Source organism: Propithecus coquereli, unplaced genomic scaffold (genome assembly GCF_000956105.1).
Source record: "Propithecus coquereli isolate 6110/MARCELLA unplaced genomic scaffold, Pcoq_1.0 Scaffold142, whole genome shotgun sequence".
Lineage (NCBI taxonomy): Eukaryota > Metazoa > Chordata > Mammalia > Primates > Indriidae > Propithecus > Propithecus coquereli.
Genome location: NW_012138525.1, coordinates 1,244,185 through 1,262,664, shown reverse-complemented (window position 1 = coordinate 1,262,664; position 18,480 = coordinate 1,244,185). Strand labels below are relative to the sequence as shown.

The 18,480-nt window shown below is 56.0% G+C and overlaps 2 protein-coding genes across 2 annotated transcripts in view; one reads left to right on the top strand and one right to left on the bottom strand.

The window, feature by feature from the left end:
* The first annotated feature begins 3,730 nt into the window (after positions 1-3,730).
* Positions 3,731-10,913, top strand: BARHL1 (BarH-like homeobox 1). Its single transcript, XM_012639697.1, has 3 exons — positions 3,731-4,795; positions 8,745-8,967; positions 10,611-10,913. Exons 1-3 carry the CDS (start codon positions 4,330-4,332, stop codon positions 10,903-10,905), a joined length of 984 nt encoding a protein of 327 aa, XP_012495151.1. The 5' UTR covers positions 3,731-4,329; the 3' UTR covers positions 10,906-10,913.
* Positions 10,914-15,188: 4,275 nt separating this feature from the next.
* DDX31 (DEAD (Asp-Glu-Ala-Asp) box polypeptide 31) overlaps positions 15,189-18,480 on the bottom strand; it is a 70,597-nt gene continuing 67,305 nt past the window's right edge. The window contains 1 exon segment of the mRNA XM_012639882.1: positions 15,189-16,373. Coding sequence (XP_012495336.1) covers positions 16,154-16,373 — 220 coding nt within the window. The 3' untranslated portion in view covers positions 15,189-16,153.

Here is an 18,480-nt window from a genome sequence, read left to right as displayed (position 1 = left end):
GCTTTACCATAGTCTCAGCCCCGAATTCCAGAGCCAGGATTCTAACTCAAGTCTGTATCCTAACCGGCCCCCCCAACCACAAGCTGCCTCAGACCCAGCTGCTCAGAAGCTTGAGTGGTGTCCTTTAAGCCACAATTCAAATGGGAGCAGAGACCACCTAGGATTACTCTCAAAAGGCTTTGAGCAGACTTTCTGTGAGGCTCTGCCTGCTGAGCAAGGTGAGCAAAACCAACAAAAGCAGCCCCTTCTCTAGCTCCAGGGCTGAGGGGTGTTCAGTGCAGAGAGAGGAGGGGCTGGGAGAAGGAGTGTTGGTAAAAGCCACGGCCTAGCCCGAGGCACAGGCTCTCCCCGGCCACCCCTGACTCAAAGCCAAACCCAAGCCAAGATCCCCAGGTGGAGAAGGACGTAGATTCTACACCATGGCCTCTCCCACCCTTGCCCCTCCCCACCTCACCACGTAGCAGAGATGAGCTGTCCAGACAGGGAGCAGCCAGGGCCTTCTGAGGGCTTCTCCAGGAAGCTGCCTGTCCCAGCCCTGGAGAAGAGCAACAGCTCCTTCTCTGTGGTCCTCTCTCTGTGGGTGGGTGGTCTTGGACCTTCTAGGGCTCTGGGTCCATCAAGAGGCTAAAGGTTTAAAAGAAAGCAATCTCAAAGGACCAGCGGGCAGGGACTGGAATTTGAAGCAAGAGATTTCAAGAGAAAGTGGGCAGCTGCGGGGGGTAGGGGTGGGGGTTGGGGTCCTGAAAAGAGAGCCCAGAACAGGGGATTTGGCTGTGGGGGGGGGGAGGGCAATTCTGGGTCCTTGGTGAAGACTGAGTAGTCCTGGGAGCCTGGCCCTAGAAGTGCCCTGATAACACTAATTTCCTTTCCTTTCCTTCAGGCCCCCACACCCTTGCCCCTCAGCCAGCCCCTGGGGAGGGGGCCAAGAACTGCTAAGGGCAGGGGGCTAGGGCTGGGGCTGGCGAGAGAGGTCTGCCTCCTGCTGTGTAAACAGGAGCTCAGGGAGGTCAGGCAACTCGCCAAGGTTCACAGCCGGCTCCTCTGGACCTCAAAGTCCGGATGGATACCCCACCATGTCCAACCAGGCTTCCTTCCCAGAGGGTGGGGTGGATCAAGGATCCCGTGGATGTTTAGGAAAATGCCAATTCCTGGGCTCCACAGCTAAACAAGAGCTCAGGTGAGCCTACACAAACCTGTTAGGCTGTGACCAGGCTGAGACGCAAGAACCACCCAGAGATGGAAAAGAGAGAGGAGGTGGCGCCTGGCGGAGCTGGAAGTCCCCAGACAGGAATAAGGCGATGTCAGCGAGTGAGGGCTAAATCCTAGGGTGAACTCCAAACGAGATAAATCACATAGCATGTTTTATATCGTAATAGTGGCAGTAACTCAATACTCATGATAGCATACTAACGACCCGTTGATATTCTTGGGCCCCAAGAAGTGCAGCGAAGCCGGCCGGTGCTGCAGTCGGTGGGGCCCATGCTGGTCCTTTGGACCGCGGGAGGTCCCTGGCTGCCCCTACTCCCTGCTACCGCTCCGATCTGGCCGCAGCACCCAGCGCCTTCCCAGGCTTCGCTTTTGCTGGGTCCGGGATCCAAACCCCAGCACGGGACCCCAGAGGCCAGAAAACGTCCCAGCGCTGCCGGCTGCACGTCAGCCGGGCAGGGGCGCTCAGGACGCTCCGGCAAGCGGAGGACGCTCTCGGGGCCCGGTCCGTCCCATCCATCTTCGCCCAGGGGCGAAACCACCGCTAACTGGCGGTGGGAAGGAGAGTCCTGTCGACCTAAGCGGGGACCTAGGGTGCTCCCAGGGAGATGAGGTCCTCCCGGGGTGCGAGGCGCAGGCCGGGAGGAGCAGAGGAGGAGTGGGCGCTTGGGAAGGAAGCGGGTCTCCAGAGGCGCCCGGAGCAGGAGCAAGGGCCAGGCTGGGGGCTGGCCTGGAACGGCCGGAGCAGTCCCCGCTCCTCATGATTTATGGTCCCCTCCCCATCTACCAAACTGAAATGAACGACCGCGGGCTCGGCTCCACCGCGGGAGGCGCCCACAGCAGCGCCGCGGACCCAGGGCCCGGGGGCCCCGCCTTCCCGACAGCTTGCAGCCGAGCCGGGCCACGGTCCCCGGGGAGCCGCCTGTCCTCGCCCCCAGCCCGGCCGGCGGGGCCGCTTCCAATCTGCCGGCGGGCGCAGGGGGAGAGCGCCGGGCCGGGCGTGAGGCCACCGCCGACCTCGCCGAGCGAGGAGAAAGTTTCTGCTCCACCTGGCCGCCCGGGGCTGCCCCGGGCCGGGCCCCGGGCTTGGGGGGATTCGGGTGCCTCAGGATTCCGCTGCGGCCTCAGACGCTGAGCCAGACGCGGGGGCCCGGGTGGCTTTCTGGGGGTCGGGGAGGGGGAGGCAGGAACACGAGGGGCGCGCTGGGAAGGCCGGCGCAGGGCCCTGAGGCCCGCCGCATCCCCGCTGCAGGCGCGTGGGCTCTGCTCCCTGCGCGCTTCGGCCCCAGGCCGGGTCACGGTCGAACCCTGCGGCTGGGCGCAGAGCGCGCGCTTCGGGTCTGCCCGCCGTCCTGGGCCACCGCCCGAGGCTGACCCCGGAAGGGCGCGGCGCTAGAGCTCCAGGGCGGAGTGGGGGGCGAGGGGGCGCGTCATTCGCAGCGAGGTTAGGGTCCCAGCGCTGCCTTGAAAACACATCCCGGGGAGCTCCGGCTGCGCGCGAGTGAGAAGCCGTTCGCAGACGTCTACACCCGCACTCCTACACTCGCACCCCGAAGCTCGTGCGCGTTCCCATTCGGAGGTACGAACACCCGGTGCTCCCTCCCGGGACGTGCATCCAGGAGCCGCCATCGGCTGGGGAGGGAGCTCACTGCTTCTTTGTCGGTCGCGCTGCCTCCCTCGGGCCGCGCGGATGTCTCAGGGTCTCCCCCCAGACACGGTCTGCCCACGTTACCCGCCCGCGCCCGAGGGCGAAGCCGTCGCTGTGGTCACTTCCGGGCGGACACCAGGCTTTCCCACCCGCCAGCCCCGCCGGGCCCAAAGCGGCCAGGAAGGGAGGGCTGAAAATTGTGCTACGCGGGAAGCATCTAGAACCCAACGGAAACGCCCCGACAACAACGTAACCAATTAAAATTTCTTCCCCACACTGGAAAGGGGTTCTCGGTACACAGGCGCTTCTTTCTCCGCCGGGTTTAGTCCCTTTCTGGTGCTGGAGGAAGAAAGAGGACCTACGACATACCTGCGGGCAAATAATTGAGTAATCGTGGGAAAGGGCCAGGGGACACTAAAACAACAACCGCGCGTCCCAGCCCCCCGGTGGCGGCGCGGGCTCCGGCCCCTCCCCGCCGGCGTGCCCCCCCCGCCCCGCCCGTCACCCCCGGGAGCTGCACCCCCGCCTAATGAAAGCAAACCGTGTGGAAATCGCCGGTAAACAGTTGGGTCTGTGCTGTAATTAATTCAGTGTCTCTTTTAATCAAACTGAAAGGGAACCGGGCAGCGGCTTGCGGAGCCGTGACATCACCCCCAAAATCGACGGAGCCAATCAGCGTCATCACTCCGGGGACACGTGGGCGAGTCCCCTTTAAAAAAAACACAACACAACGAAAAAAAAAGAAACAACCAAAAAAAACCCAGCCCCAAAGTAAAAGTGACACAAGTTCATTTTTTAAAGGAAGGGGGGGAGGCGAAGGCGCGCGCGGACCGGCCGCGAGCGCAGCCGAGGAGCCGCCGGCGCTGTCCGCGGTGCTGACGGCCCCCGGGCGCAGCGGCGCGAGCGAGGACCTCCCGGCCAGGTGCCGCGCGATGAGTCGAGCGCCGCCGCCGCCGCTATCCGCGGTGCTGATGCCGCCAGGTGCGCTCCGTTCCGCCGTCTGCTAGGGCGGCCCGCGCCCGCCGCTATCCGCGGTGCTGATCCCGCGCCCTCGGCCACCGCTTGCCTGGAGGAAGCGTGCGGTTTGGATTTTTAAAAAGCCATTCTTTATTTAGATGACAACATCCTCGCGTCTCTTCTGTGCCAAAGGGGCCCTCGGGCCGTCCGTCTCCCCCTTTGCTCTCCCCAACTTGGCGCGCCCTCCCTCCCATTCCTCCTGACACTCCCACCACCCCCCCTCGGCTCGGCGGCTCGGCGCGATGCTGCAGAAGACGCGCTGAGCCCTTTTGGATCTAATGCGCAGAGGAGGTTGGCCCAGAGCTCCTGGGCTCCCCCAAGGCTGAACTCCGTCCAAGGTGCCCGCAGGCTCCCTGCCCGCCTTCCCCATGCCAGCCCGCAGCTAGGGGCAGGGGCAGCGGCGGCTGGGGTTGGGGGTGGGTGGGGAGCTTTTGGGGAGGACAGGTCGCAGCTTGGCTATGGAAGGCTCCAATGGCTTTGGGATCGACTCCATTCTCTCCCACCGCGCGGGCAGCCCCGCCCTTCCCAAGGGGGACCCCTTGCTCGGGGACTGCCGTTCGCCCCTGGAGCTGAGTCCACGCTCAGAGAGCAGCAGCGACTGCTCTTCGCCAGCCTCTCCAGGAAGGGACTGTCTGGAGACAGGCACCCCGCGGCCTGGTGGGGCATCCGGCCCAGGTTTGGACTCCCACCTGCAGCCGGGGCAGCTCTCAGCGCCGGCCCAGTCGCGCACCGTCACCTCCTCCTTTCTGATCAGGGACATCCTTGCCGACTGTAAACCACTCGCGGCCTGTGCACCCTACTCTAGCAGCGGGCAGCCGGCAGCCCCTGAGCCTGGGGGCCGTCTTGCCGCCAAGGCTGGGGAGGACTTTAGAGACAAGCTGGACAAAAGTGGCAGCAATGCCTCGTCAGACTCTGAGTATAAAGGTAAGGAAACGGGAGCCGAAAACTTAGGGGAATGTTATGTATCTAAAAACTGGCATTTAAAACTTGTATGCACACACTCGGGGACATGCACATGCTCACCTTGGAGCTCTCCAGCGGCTCGGGTTGAGCGGCAGGCCTGGTGCAAGCATTTCGGCCAGTCCCGGGGTCGTGCCTTAGGGCAACAGGGTCCGGTGGAGAGAGCGGGGGTGGGGAAGGGATATTGTGCCTGAGGAGAGATTCCCCAGAATGTACAAAGCAAACTTTATCAACTTCAACTGGGGCCACATCCTTCCAGCGGTGCTGGTGGGCAGGAGCAGGTTCCTACCAGAACAGTGGCGCTCTGGGAAGAGCCCTCGCAGAAATCATGGAAGACCCAAAGGGTTCTGTCTATAAGAGAGAAAACCTAGCAGGAAAATTTCAGCTGGAACCCTGAGAACAGTCAGAATTTTCCACCCCTTAATCTAAATTTCCAGACAGGAAGAGAAACTGGGCTTTCCCTCCCACTGGGCCCAGCACGATCTGGGTCCTGTGAATCATGCAAAAGAAAACACTGACTTCAAAGTAGCAACGGCAGCCAGGCGGGCGGGCTGGTTCAGAGGTCTGGTGGAGAGGGGAGCACCCTGAACCCCCCCAGGAGTTCTCACTGAATTCGATTTTAAGTGCGTTGTGCAATAAACTCCACGTTGTATTTGGGACCTAGAAATTCCTGAGTGACCAGTCCTGTTTCCCCTCTGTTGGGGCAGCTGCCCCTTCACTTGCCTTTTTTTGTTTGTTTGTTCCTTTTTCATTCTGTCTTAACTAAGGAGCTGAGATCAAGATTAAGAGGAAAGAAGGAAGGAAAGAAAGGAGGAAAGAAGAAAAAAAGGAAAGAGAAAGAGAAGAAGGAAGGAGTTTCCTAATTTTGTTTCTGACCCCTAGCCACTACTTCCACTTTAGCTGTTTGCTGGGGCCAGAGGCACAAACTTCTTTCCAAGGAAGAAGTCAAGAGGCAGATGTGAGGAGAAGTGTCAGGGCTTGGGGGAGACAGCCCTGCGTCCCCATCCAGCAGAAAGCTAGAAGCTGGCAGAGGCTGTTCAGAGCTCTTTCATATACTTAATTCCCAGAACCTTTTTCAGGAGGCAAAATATGCCTATTAAGGCAACTTCATTATTGCCCTGGGGTCCCCATACCTCCTGGCCCCTATTTGTAGCAAGCCTTCACAAAAAATTTGGGAAGGCTCATTGAACACTCTCCTCCCAACCAAGAATTCGTTTGTGGACATGTCCTGATCCCAAACCAAAACCCATTTGGGGTCCCACTCCAGATCCCATTTCTGTCCATTCGCCCCATGAATGGCTGAGCCTCCTTCAGCCAGGCTGGGCCAGCCGTGCCTGGAAAATGGGCAGGTTGAACTGGAGCATCTGGGACGAGACCCAGAGGCATTTGGGTGTTCGGAGCCCCGCACCTCGGCCCAGCCACCCTTGCTCCCCCACAAGGCCTGTTTAGAGAAGCAAAGAAAAACTTGCCCAGGTGTGGATAGCAGGGATAGGAAGGCGATGTGAATATATATATTTATAATACTATGTTTATCATTTGCAATTTGCAATAACACCCCAGCTTTATGGTTAGAGCAAGGAGCAAGAATCTCCATCCTCACATGCCAATGGCTGGTGGTGGCAGCGGTGAAACAGTTTGGCTCTTGGCTCCTTTTATTTCTTTGCTCTCAGGTAGGATTTTAAGGAGAGGTTTCATTTATGGTAATTGGAATATCAATCTTCTCCTCCTGTCCCCGATGATATGTGATCAGGGAGGTGACAAAGGCTAGCCTGCCACTATGCTCTAAATAGGTTTGGAGCAGAGGGGGTAGAAGGTCTCTCCCAACCCCCACCCCTAGGCGATGCTGCCTTTGCACCTACAAAGCCCCGCGTGGAAAAAGGTGTGGCAACCTTGAGCAAGGCTGCGTGTGGAGGAGCCTCTCAGAGCCCCAGTTAGGAAGCCTGGCTGAGAGAGACACACGGTGAGCCCCTCCGTCCTTTAAGCCTGTAAATTCCCCAGCTACCTCCCAAGATGAGTCATTTCCTCCAAGGAGGGCATGGGGGAAGGCCAGTCTCATCCCAAGTTTCTGGTGTCAAAGGCTCCTCAAACATAATATTTAAAGAAACTGAAACCCGGCTCGGAAGGTGAAACTCGGCAACAGTAGTGCTGGAGCCAACGTCCGTGGAGAAAGCAAACCAGTACGCTGCTCCACGCAGGCAGGGGTGGTGGCCCCAGAACTCTGGACATTGAAATGTACCCTCCAGACCAGAGTCTAGAAAGCCGCTGGGCTGAGCCTGTCCGGGAGGTTAAGGCAGAGCGGGCACAGATCGTGCACCCACAGGCTCCCCGGAGTGACTGGAGAAAAACCCCAGCGGCTGACCCATTTCTCCTGACACCACCAGCTCAACACCCTCACCCCCACTTCAGACCCCGGCCCTGAGAAGTGGGGGGTTTTCATAAACAGTCCCGGTAATTAGGTCAAAAAGTAAGATTTTTGCAATATCCAGTTTGAGGTTCGGATGATTGTTTCCTCCAACTTGTTTAAACTGCCTGCCTGTGTAGACAGAGCTCGAGCTCCCCCCATCCTGCAACACAGAGGCCCATCCCCTGACCTGGCCACGGCCAGACGTGCGGAGCGGAGCAGGGGGAGCCGCACTGGCCTGGAGGATGCGGGAGAAAAAAGCTTCCCCGAGGTTTCTGGCCGGCGCTCTCCTCGCTCAGCCGCCTCCGTGCGCCCAGTGCCGGCACCCTCCCTGCAGCGCGGCGCTGCCTTTCCGGTTGAAGTCTCACTCCCCAGTGGCTCAATTAACTGGATTATTGTTTCCTACAGAGAGAAATCAACTTGCATTCAGCTGACCCCTGTCACTGAGAAGCCGCACACAATGAAACTCACCATAAAAGAAAATAGAGAAAAATGGGGTAGGGCGTGGGGGAAGGCCCCAGCCCAGGAGCCCGGTTTTGGAGAATTGGTCTGTTTGGTTATAGAATCGTGTTAGGGGAGAAGGAGGGTGAGCCTTAAGTTCAATTAAGTGTGAGTTTTCTGTGCAGTCACCCTTGAACGAAAAGTGGTTGGGAAAAAAGACACCACCCGTGTCCGGTCCATTCTTGGGTCTCCAGAGCTGGGCCCCCCAGTGCAGTTCTGTCCCCACTGTGGGGTGTAAACACACGACTGGCACGAAGGTGCAGTGGCAGCCACGGTGGGCAGTGTAATGACATCGAAACACAGAGTGCGAGCCCGAGGGGCAAGCGCCCGCAGAGTCACAAAGTCGCTTATTTCTCCAAGTGCTTTGCGCTCTCAGATCCCGGCACCCGGCCTTCCACCCCGCACGGTTTGTAGGCGGCGAAAGTGTCAAGGAAAACCATCGCCATAGATTCGCATTTTATAGGAGCAACTTGAGGTGTGGTACAATTATCTGTTCTTCAGGACAAGAACTGCTCTGGGGTGAGCGGGTTTCTGTCCTTCCACACGGGTTTTTCTCCCTCCCTCGCTGTCACAGCGCAGCTGAGGAAACGGGGACCAGACACGGAGCCCACTCTGCCAGGAACCCTGAGCCCCTCCCGGCTCCCGCAGGTTGGGTCTGGCTCCATCACTGTGGCTCCGTTTCTCTCTCCAGGGAATATGGGTGCCGCGAAATCGGATAAAGTTCTCTCAGGCTTTGGGTTCTTTTTGCACGGAGCTGCTAGTGCGTCTCGGCCTCAGGCGCTCCTGCCACTGTCCCCCTCTGTCAGGGCTCACGCCCTGTTCCCGAGGGCCTGGATGTCCTCTTTGAGTGGCTTTGCTGCGGTCCCCACACTCTTGGGTGCCGCGGGACCACAGCGATGGGGAGCTGCGTTTACACAAATGCAACGGGCCTGCGGCGGCTGGGGTGAGAGGGCTCGGGCGGCGGTGGCTGGCAGCGAGGCTCGGCCCTGACACGCCATTGTGTGTTCGCAGTGAAGGAGGAGGGCGACCGTGAGATCTCCAGCTCCAGGGACAGTCCCCCAGTGCGCCTGAAAAAGCCGCGCAAGGCGCGCACGGCCTTCACCGACCATCAGCTGGCGCAGCTGGAGCGCAGCTTCGAGCGGCAGAAGTACCTGAGCGTGCAGGACCGCATGGAGCTGGCCGCCTCGCTCAACCTCACCGACACGCAGGTCAAGACCTGGTACCAGAACCGCAGGTGAGGCCAGGGGGCAGGCTGGGAGTGGAATGGCTCTTTCCCCTCCTAGGAGCTGGTCCTCACAGCTCCTAGAGCCAGACCACAGTCCACAGCCTGCGCCAAGGGAGGGCCCTTGAGCCTCCCCCATTCTGTAAAAGTGGAGAAACTGAGGCCCTAAAGGGAGACGGTCTTGCCCAAATTCCCACAGTGAGGAACAGAGACAGGACTAGACTTGGTCTCCTGTGCCTACTCAACCCTCTCCAAGACAGGCGGATGGACACAGGGGCCATCAGAGGTCCAAGTCCTGCCCTACCCCTGCCGGGAGGTCCTTCAGGGAGCACGCCCCACCTGAACCAGCCCTAGCCTGGGTCTTGTTTGGGGCCTTTGAGCTCTTCCAGGGGAAGCCCCATGGGAGGGGTGACAGCCTTGGTGTCCAGAGAGCCTTGTGGACCAGGGACAAGCTCGCAGCAGCCCTTATGGTGACGCGGCCCGGCCCAGGCTAGGCAGCTGCTGCAGGCGGCTCAGAGCTTCTGCTGAGCTCTTCTGGCCTCCCCAGCCTTTCGGGTCCCAAACCTGAGGTGGGAACTGGCCTAGCCTCAGCTCCCTGGGGACAGGGTGACTGGGAAGTTGGCGTTGGGGCACTGGTCTTGAACCTGTTTCCTGATTTCCCTCCTGAACACATTCACCAGATTTAGATACACATTTACAAAACACACACCCACATAGCGACACACACTGACACACACTGAAACAACCTACCGTCACACACACAATCACCCCGTGCTGTTCATAAACAAGCCTCAGAACACATCGCCCCATTAATAATAGATACCGATTACTGCTCCGGGCATCAATAATTAAGGCCCGTTATAGTAATTACGCAATTATGATGATGATGAATAATTCAGGGAGGGAAATGGGCCTGGTGTAGCTGAGTCCAGCTCGGTGGGACCCTGGCTGGCATGCCTCACCTCACCTGGCAGGTGAGCCCGGGGGTCCAGGCCCACCTTCCCCAAACGCCAGGTGGATGGCCAGCCTGTAGCCTCCTCACTGTGGGGCCAGACAGGATGCAGGTTCCGCCCTGCTGTGGCACTGGGAGGGTGCTGTGGGCCCCAGCCACCATTTCCAGTGGCAGGTACTCAGCAGTACCTGCCTCCGCTGGCCCCTCAGTGGGACAATCAGCCGTGCCCCTGTCCAGGACCAGCTGCCCGACCACCCTCCGTTCCCTTGCCCTCTACAGGGCGATCCCGCCTTCACAAAGTCCCCCAGGGGATGGATACACAGGGGAGCCCCAACTCCCAGCTCCAAGGGCCCGCTCAGCTCAGCGATCTCCGGAGCAGAGGATGGCGAGGTTAGAGCCAGGCTTTGGGGTCAGACAGTCCGGCTTAGAACACACCGCTCTCCAGACGATCTCGAAAACTGGCCCACACCTCAGTTTTCTTACGTGTAAAATGGGGATAAAAGCCATGCGAGACCTGTGGAAGGTTAAAGGAGAGACGCGCGAAAGGCGCGCGAGCCGAGCAGTGCCTGGCGCTGCTACTTATTGACGGTAGCCCGATCGCTCTGGGCCTTCCTGCATGCGCTCTGGGCCCAGCGTCGGGAGGGATGGGGTCGCCGGATGCCCTAGCTCTGAAGCCGTCCTACGCGTTTATTTCGGTCCCCAGGACTAAATGGAAGCGACAGACGGCCGTCGGGTTGGAGCTGCTGGCGGAGGCAGGCAATTACTCAGCGCTGCAGCGGATGTTCCCGTCGCCTTACTTCTACCCGCAGAGCCTGGTTTCCAACTTGGACCCCGGCGCCGCGCTCTACCTGTACCGCGGCCCCAGCGCGCCGCCGCCCGCCCTGCAGAGACCTCTGGTGCCCCGCATCCTCATCCACGGACTCCAGGGCGCCGGCGAGCCGCCCCCGCCGCTGCCCCCGCTGGCCGGCGTCCTCCCGCGCGCCGCGCAGCCTCGGTGAGGGCCCCGCCGCCTTTCGGAGGGCGCGGGGTTCAACGCCCCTTCCCGGGAGGGGGGCGCTGCCCAGTGCTCCCGACCGGCCAAATGCCAAGCCCTCTGAGGCCCGGAGCCCGGACTTCGCCTCCCCAGCCCTCCTCGGGCGTCCTCTCTCCCGGCCGCTCGCTCCGGGAGCCACTTGCACCGCCGGGTGTACATACGTCTCCGTCCCTCCCCGCCCCGGCCCCCAGTCTCTGCCGCCTCCCCTAGGCGCCCCCTCTCTCCCCAGGAGCATGTGGGGCTCGCGCCCAAGCTTCTGCTCCCTCCACTCCCCTTCCACGCTCCAGCAAGGGACCAACCCCGTCCCAGGCCCTGCCAGGGAGAGGAGAAGGGCGTGCAGAGCCCCCCACCCCGCTCCCTCCCGCCTCCCGGCGCGGGCCGGCGGCTGAGCTGTACATACCGTGTGCAAAGTGTATATGAAGTTATTTATTCGTGACCCATGAGCCCGTGACCGTGTCCGTGAATTAGTGAGTTTGTGGCCTGTGCCCTCCCCCCTCCCAGGCTGGGCAGGAAGGGGCCGAGGGGGCTCGCCCACCCACCTGACCCCAGTCCCCACCCCCAGCCCCCGTCCCGGGGCAGCCAGGCCTGTCGGGTTTTTTTAAATGTCAAAATAAACTTCTTACAAATGACCAGGCGCCTGTCCCCGCTCCCGTCGGTCTGTCTGCACCCCAGCCGCTCTCCCGTCCTTCCTTAAGAACCATTTTCCTCTCCCGGGACTCGCTCTCCTCCCATCCTCAGTAAGGAAACAATCGTGTCCCCCTCCTCTTCCCTGGTGCTGTGGCCGTGTGCAGGGGCCCCGACTGGACTCGCTGGGGCCTTGGGCAGGGTCCCGCTCCTGGCCTCAGTCTTCCCATCTCTGCAATGAGGCGAGCCCCTTCTCCCCGCCTCCCTCTTCCTCTCCATCTGGTTCCTTGCTGCTCCCAGACGGTCCCGGGGGCCGGGGCGGGGGTCAGCGCCCGGCCTCACCGCGGGCCGGGCCGCAGCGCCCTGGCTGAGCCGACGCATCTGGCCGCGACGAGGGCCCCGGCAGCTGGTGACCGGCCCGCGGGCGCGGGGCCGACAGATGGGCTCCGAGGCTGCTCCCCCCGCCCCGCCCCGCCCCGCGCCGGCCGCGCCCGGCTCCGACGCTCGCGGGCGCCCGGGCGGCCCGGCCTCCAGTGCGGTGGGACTCAGCGCGCCTTAGCCGACCGACGAACGTGACGCCACATCGGGTAACCGCCCCCCGCGCCCGCATTTTCTCACTCCCCGCTTTACACCGCGAGTAGTTTGGAAATGAGACCCGGAGGGGAGGCGAATCCCAACGTCTGCGCCATCCTTTCTCGCCGCACCAGCCCGTGGCTACAGGATCCCAGGGGAGGGGGATTAATTCCCGAGTCAGACTCCAGGCCCCCAGTTCACGTTAAGGGCCAAGGTCACCTCCGAGACTGCTCCCTCTGGGGAGGTGGGCGCAGGTGCTCCCCTCCCACACACCACCTGCAGCTCACTGGCCCTCAGGGCTAGGACGTTTTGGGGCCTAGCAAGCCGAGCCCCCTCTAGGCTTGTGGCAGGGTTGCTCCTGGGAGGACTGCCTGGTGGAGGGGTGGGGACGTGCAGACTATAACCCCTCTGAACAGCAGACCCGCGGCCAGGTCTGCTACTGTTTCCTCCCCGCCCCCCAACACCCTCACAGCAGCTTTTCTTTCCTGGGATAGAGAGGGTATTGTTCTAATTTTGCAAAATGCACAGCAGCTAATTAAGTCAAGGAGCCCCTGGCTTTTGAGTTCTTTTGCATGTGAATGGGGGCTGGTAAATCCCCAGCTCTGGCTGTGGTGGGGGGCGAGGAGGGACTGTCCCCAACTCAGGGTTAATGAAGTGGGAAAGGAGTCTCTCATAGCCTCCTGCAAACAAAACCCCCCATGCAACAAACCCTGCCCAAATCCTACATGGATTGACTTAAACCCAGGGGATAAGTGCTTTAAATTAATCTCATTGAATAAGAATGAGACCAAACAAAACTCTTTAAAATCATATTAAAAATCTATCAAAGGACAACTTGCACTGGTGTGCTTTTCATTTTGTGAAAGTGAAGGAGGTAGACTAGAGCAACCACCCTTACATTTACACAGCGGCAGTGTAAATCACAGACACATTCTCAACTATGTAATTGTCCTTGTACCTCAGAGGCGATTTCATATCTTACATTAATGAAGAACAAGGCTTCCCTACAAGTTTATAATTACAATATTTTAAATTGTCCTGCACATCTCATCCGTAATAATAACTTCACCACCTTCACAGTGAGGTGGGCTTCTGCTTTCATGCACTTAGAAGGCTGAATTGGTTTCTCTGTTCTCAACCCTGGGCCTGGGGGAGCTCTCATTTAAAATAGAAATGAATGTGAGACCCCCACGGGCTGAACAATAGGAGAGGCACAGAGAAGGCATCTTCTGCTCCTCCAGCGACCCACCCCCTTGTCAACCTAGACTCAAAAGGGCAGGGGCAACAAAGTTTAAAAGAACTTTAGGTTGCCCTACTAGGCCTCAGTTGCAAGGCTTCTGGAAATTAAGAATGTTAGCTGATTTTAAGGGTGTCCGACTGCCCCCACACTGACAGGCCTTGCTCTGGATTTTTCCTACAGTGGGGCAGATTAAGAGATAAAGTATAATGGTCATGGAGGTGATTTAAAAAGACCAGTTAAGAACCCTTTTCAAAGCAGGGCAACTAGTGGAAAAGCCTTACATTTCTTGCCTCTAGAAAGTGATGGCTGGATTCGAATGGCTTCCACTGACCACGTGTTGAAGGGCTGAAGCGTGAGAAATGGCAAGGCCACTGGCAGTTTGTCATATACTCGCCTTAAAAGGTCTCATTTACTCCCCTCTTCCCCAAATCTCACCTCCCTTCACTCCAGAGGGAAAAGAAAAAAATCAAACCACTAGGCTTTGTCAAAAAATATCCTTTGCTCAGATTTGGTTGGTTCTTTGCTGCTCTAAGAGTGGAAAATGCTGTTTGCATTGTATCAGCACCGACTTAATCTCTCACCCAGGGCTCTGGGCCCTTCAGTGCGTGAGAATGGGACGGGGCCCTTCTGAAGATGGGCAGCCCCCAGGGATTGCAAACATGACGATGTTTTGGATCCCGAAAGAGCATTCTATAAGTCCACCAGAGAAAAAAGCTTTCAGCTGCAAAATTCCATTAAATGCCCAAATCCTTTGTGACTTTAAATATGGGAACCAGGCTTGAGGCACAGAAACATGGACAAGTTTGGGAAATTTAAAAAAGAGGCACGATTAAAAATACACATAAAAATTAATTATGTACAATGGAATTAGGTAAAGCTTTGCCTAATTGATGCTTCAAATATATAATCTGTTAAGAGCCATAATAAGAGAAAGAGATTTATTTTAAGGTTATTTAAATTTAAATAATATTAACCCCAAATCTGCTAAATCCATGTTTCTTTATTAACTGGGGTAATATAATGATTCTACTTAGAAACAGGCCCACATAGCATCTACGGCAAGAAACCCTCACCTCAGAGTTAGCATGGCAGGTGTGTAAGTTTGGATCTTGGGATTACAGTCACTTACACTTTGCACCGTCCCAGCACTTCTCTCCCCACAGGAATGCAGATCTCTGCCAATTCACCCTTTTGTGGCATGAGTACTATGGAAAGAAAACGTAGGGAAGGTTTCTCTTTGATCAACTCCAATCACTGGCATTAATCCTGTTTTTCACACAGCTGGGTTTTGTCTATAAAGTTTGATCCCTCCTCTTCTCATCCACATCATGTGAAGCATTACACGCTGAAATAAAAGAAAGGTGGCAGATTTGCCCAAAGCCAGTTTGACGTGTGCTGCGCTTTCTTTTTATTATCATTACAAGTTTCACCAACGGTCTCTGTCAATTTGTATGTGACTGCCAACTCTGAGAAGGTCCAGTTTTTGCCCTGGCAGAGGGTCACAGCCGCCCCCACGCTGGAGCCCTTGCTGGCACGGTGTCTGGAACGGAGGCGAGGATGCCGACCCTCTGTGCTCTGCAGAAAGGCCCATCTTGCCAACTCTCACCACCCTCTCCTGGCCATTTAGTTCACGGGGGTCTGGGAGTTTACTGAAGTGGTGCCTCAACACACTCATCCTAGGAGAGCACGGGTGGCTGCGCAGTAACTGCAGGGAAGGAGGGAGAGAACCGAGATGGGAGACAGGTGAGGAGGGCAGGAGCCATGCCCAGACAGAGGAGCTGAGGATTTTTGTGTGTGTGTGTGTTGTGCGTTTTTTCTCTTTCTTTTTTGGACCCCTCTGTAAGTGTCCAAATCTTACATTTATTGGGAAATCAATGCACTCCGGGGGGCCTCTTTCAAACCTTCCAGAAAACACAATGGGGGGAGGGCAGCTGTGGCCTGGGTTACATTACAAAGACCCCCAGACTTTTCTTGAAGATGGAATTTGATGGGGGGAAAACAGCTCAGGATGCTGGTGCCTTTTGACTTCAAAGGCAAATAATAAAAAGGCAACAGTAAATCAATTAGCCCTGAGAGAGTGGGTTTTCTGTGGACATGAAAGAAGGAGCAGTGCATGTAAATGGCACATTGTGTTTACAGAAGCACGTTTCTAGAAGAAAATAAGAGGGCACCTAATGTGCCTGAAAACACATTAGTACTTTTGAACCAGACCAAAAACTTTTGGTCTAACAAAGCATTTGTACATAAAGAAAATGAATACTTGATAACTATCTTTTTCTGTTTTTACAAATTCAAATCCAGTTTTTAACATCCTACTTCACAAAATTCAAGCCAATATATGCATTGATAGGGCTGAAGTCAAGTTGTGAAACTTCCTCAGAACTACTACGGGGCAGGAAGCCCCTGCCAGGCTGGTGCACGGGACATCATCACGCCAAGTGGTGGGCACAATCTCATCCACGGGTGAAGGCAAATGTCTGGCACTGACGGGATGAGTACAAGACGTAGACAGCGTCTGCAGTTATTTGGCTACTTTACGCTGTGCTGACTCTCTCCGCTCTGGTTTCTATCAGGGCTCCTCCCACAAAGACAAGGGCTGGGGCTCCCATGAGCCTTAGGGACTTAGCATTCAGGGGGAGGCGGCAGTTAGTTTTCACAGGGCTTCTCTGACAAGAAGAGGACATCAAACCAGTGCCACTGGGCCCCCAGGATTCACTCTAAGATCCAGTCCTGTGGAGGGAGACTTTTAAAAAACTTTCCGGGAAGTCTCGATGTCTCAGTAAGCCTTTTTTGGTTTTTTTCCGTTTCTTAATTTTTTCCCATGGCCGAGACAGGGCGCTGGCTGCACACTGAGCTGCAGCGGTCGGCTGCCGGGCTCTTCGTGTTTGTTTTGCTTTTTGACCTTGGCAACGCTGGCCTCCATCCCACTTGAGTATTCGGAACGTAAGATTTCAGCAAGGTGGTGTTTACTCCGGGTCTTCTTATGAAGGTCAGGCCTGAAGAACAGTAACAGCAGAGGGAAAAGAAACTTTATTATTTTTTTCTTTCCCATTTGGAAAGAGCCTGATGGCAGCTGGTTCCGAGATTGTGAAGCTGACATTTTTGTATTAACAGAAGTACAATCCCTTCAATAGTGCTTGTTTTGATATTCTATGCACCAGAAGATTAGATACGGCGCTGACAGATTTTCATAACGGTGGCAAAATATCATGGCATTTTTAAAAGCGAGGCTTTGTTCTGTGTTGTTTTCACGGGGAAAAAAAGAACTATACACCCTCATACTCTGATGGCAAATGAGGTGTATGATACAGCAGTTTGCCAAAGGATGGGGGAAAAAACCCACCTTAAAACTCAACAACATGAAGCAGTGAAAACACGCCAGCCACTCCGGTAATCCTCAGGCAGTTCAGAGCAACTGGCCTCCTCCCGGGCAACTGAGGGCCTCAGAGCCCAGCTAGATCCACCCAGCCCAACTGGGTCCAAATGGCGAGGGCTGGGCTATGAGTCAGATGCTCTTCATTGACTGAAAAGACGCTTAAAAATATTTCTGACCCTGCAAAACCCAAACACAGGATGCAGGCCAGCAATTCCGCATGAAGGCTTACACCAGCAACTTTCGGCAGCCCACACAGACCTGCCCTAATCCACTCGGAAAATGCCAAAGGTTGAAAATCAACCTCAGATGTTCAATCGCAGAAACTGTTCTCAAAAGACAGCGATCTTACCATCTGATCAGTAGATCAGAGGAAGAAGTTGGTAAATGTTCAATCACACACAAGAATGATTATGAAAATTGATGAGCAAAATCATGCTTAAGACAGGATTTTACCCAAAACAACAATAAAACAATTACTGATAAATCCACACTGCCTTGTTGGCAATTCCTTTAAACTCAAAATGGCAGTGTCTTAGGGTAATAGTTTCATGGAATTCTTACAAAAAGCAGATGTTACACTCCACTACTGTATTTACAGCATCTTCTTTGCTGTAATAATCAGAGTTAACTGGGCTGAAATTGTGGTCAAAATAAATAAACACAACAGAATGTCTTTAAAACCCAAGAATTAGAAACAAAACTAATATTGTGCTATTAACCTGATTATGAAAGCTTGTAGAATCTCATTATAACTGGGTTAAAGCAATAACACTGATTTATAATCACACTCCAGAGGACAGGGTTACAGTCACACAATGCTGTTTTCTATTTTAACATATAGGAAGAAACACAAAGTCAACCTTTGCGGGGAAAAAAAGATTTGAAACAAGGGGATGATTAGGAGAAGATATTTAAGGGCTAGGAGTTTACAGGGTGTGTGCATGTGTCAGGGGCAGGATTTAGCGAGAAGATTAGAAGTACACAGGGAAGACATTCTGGATTCTGTGTGAAGTGATTTACGTACATTTTCTCCTATAATCCTTGCTGGAGGTAGGTAGATATAATTACTTTCCTCATTTTATAATAAGGACACTAAGATTCAAGAAGTTTAAGTAACTTGCCCAAGACCATTTAGCTAGTCAGTGCAGAAGCCAAGATGCAACCCCAGGACGGGTGGACTCAAAGCCTATGCTCTTCCCACTAGGCTGCCTCTTCCCACCAGGCTGCCCACTAGAGAACAAGCTGCAGGATCGGCTGAGGCAGGAAGGCCCAGCAGGACCAACGGTGGAAAATGGCCATGACGTGATGTGGAGCAGTCCCTTGTGGTCTCATGAGGACTGCTCCAGTAGGACGATGGGGTGGGAGCCAGATGACTAAGGAGTAAGGAGTGGTGAGGGGAGAGAGCAGAGCTACAGGGTGGCTCTGTCACCTCATTAGCTGAGGACATGGGATGAGCGACTCCAGCTTTGTGCCTCAGTTTCTTCATGTGGGAAATGGGGGAGGATACTGAGAATGGAGCTCATAAAGCTCTGTAAGAATTAGATGAAGTAAAACATAGAAAGTGCTAGCTGGTGGCTGGCACGTGGATTTCAACCACAGTTGAAAATGAGGACATTGAGGTCTGGAGAAGCCATGCACCTCCCCCAGGGTCACCCAGGAGCCAGGACGGACTCAGTGGCTCTTGACAGCCGGGCCAGGGCTCTGCTGACAGCATTTACCATTTCCCA

Excerpts from the sequence above, each read along its gene's own strand:
- BARHL1 (XM_012639697.1), top strand. The coding sequence starts at position 4,330 with ATGGAAGGCTCCAATGGCTTTGGGATCGACTCCATTCTCTCCCACCGC. Across the intron at positions 4,796-8,744 it reads GTCAGACTCTGAGTATAAAG|TGAAGGAGGAGGGCGACCGT; the intron begins GTAAGGAAACGG and ends GTGTGTTCGCAG. Across the intron at positions 8,968-10,610 it reads ACCTGGTACCAGAACCGCAG|GACTAAATGGAAGCGACAGA; the intron begins GTGAGGCCAGGG and ends TTCGGTCCCCAG.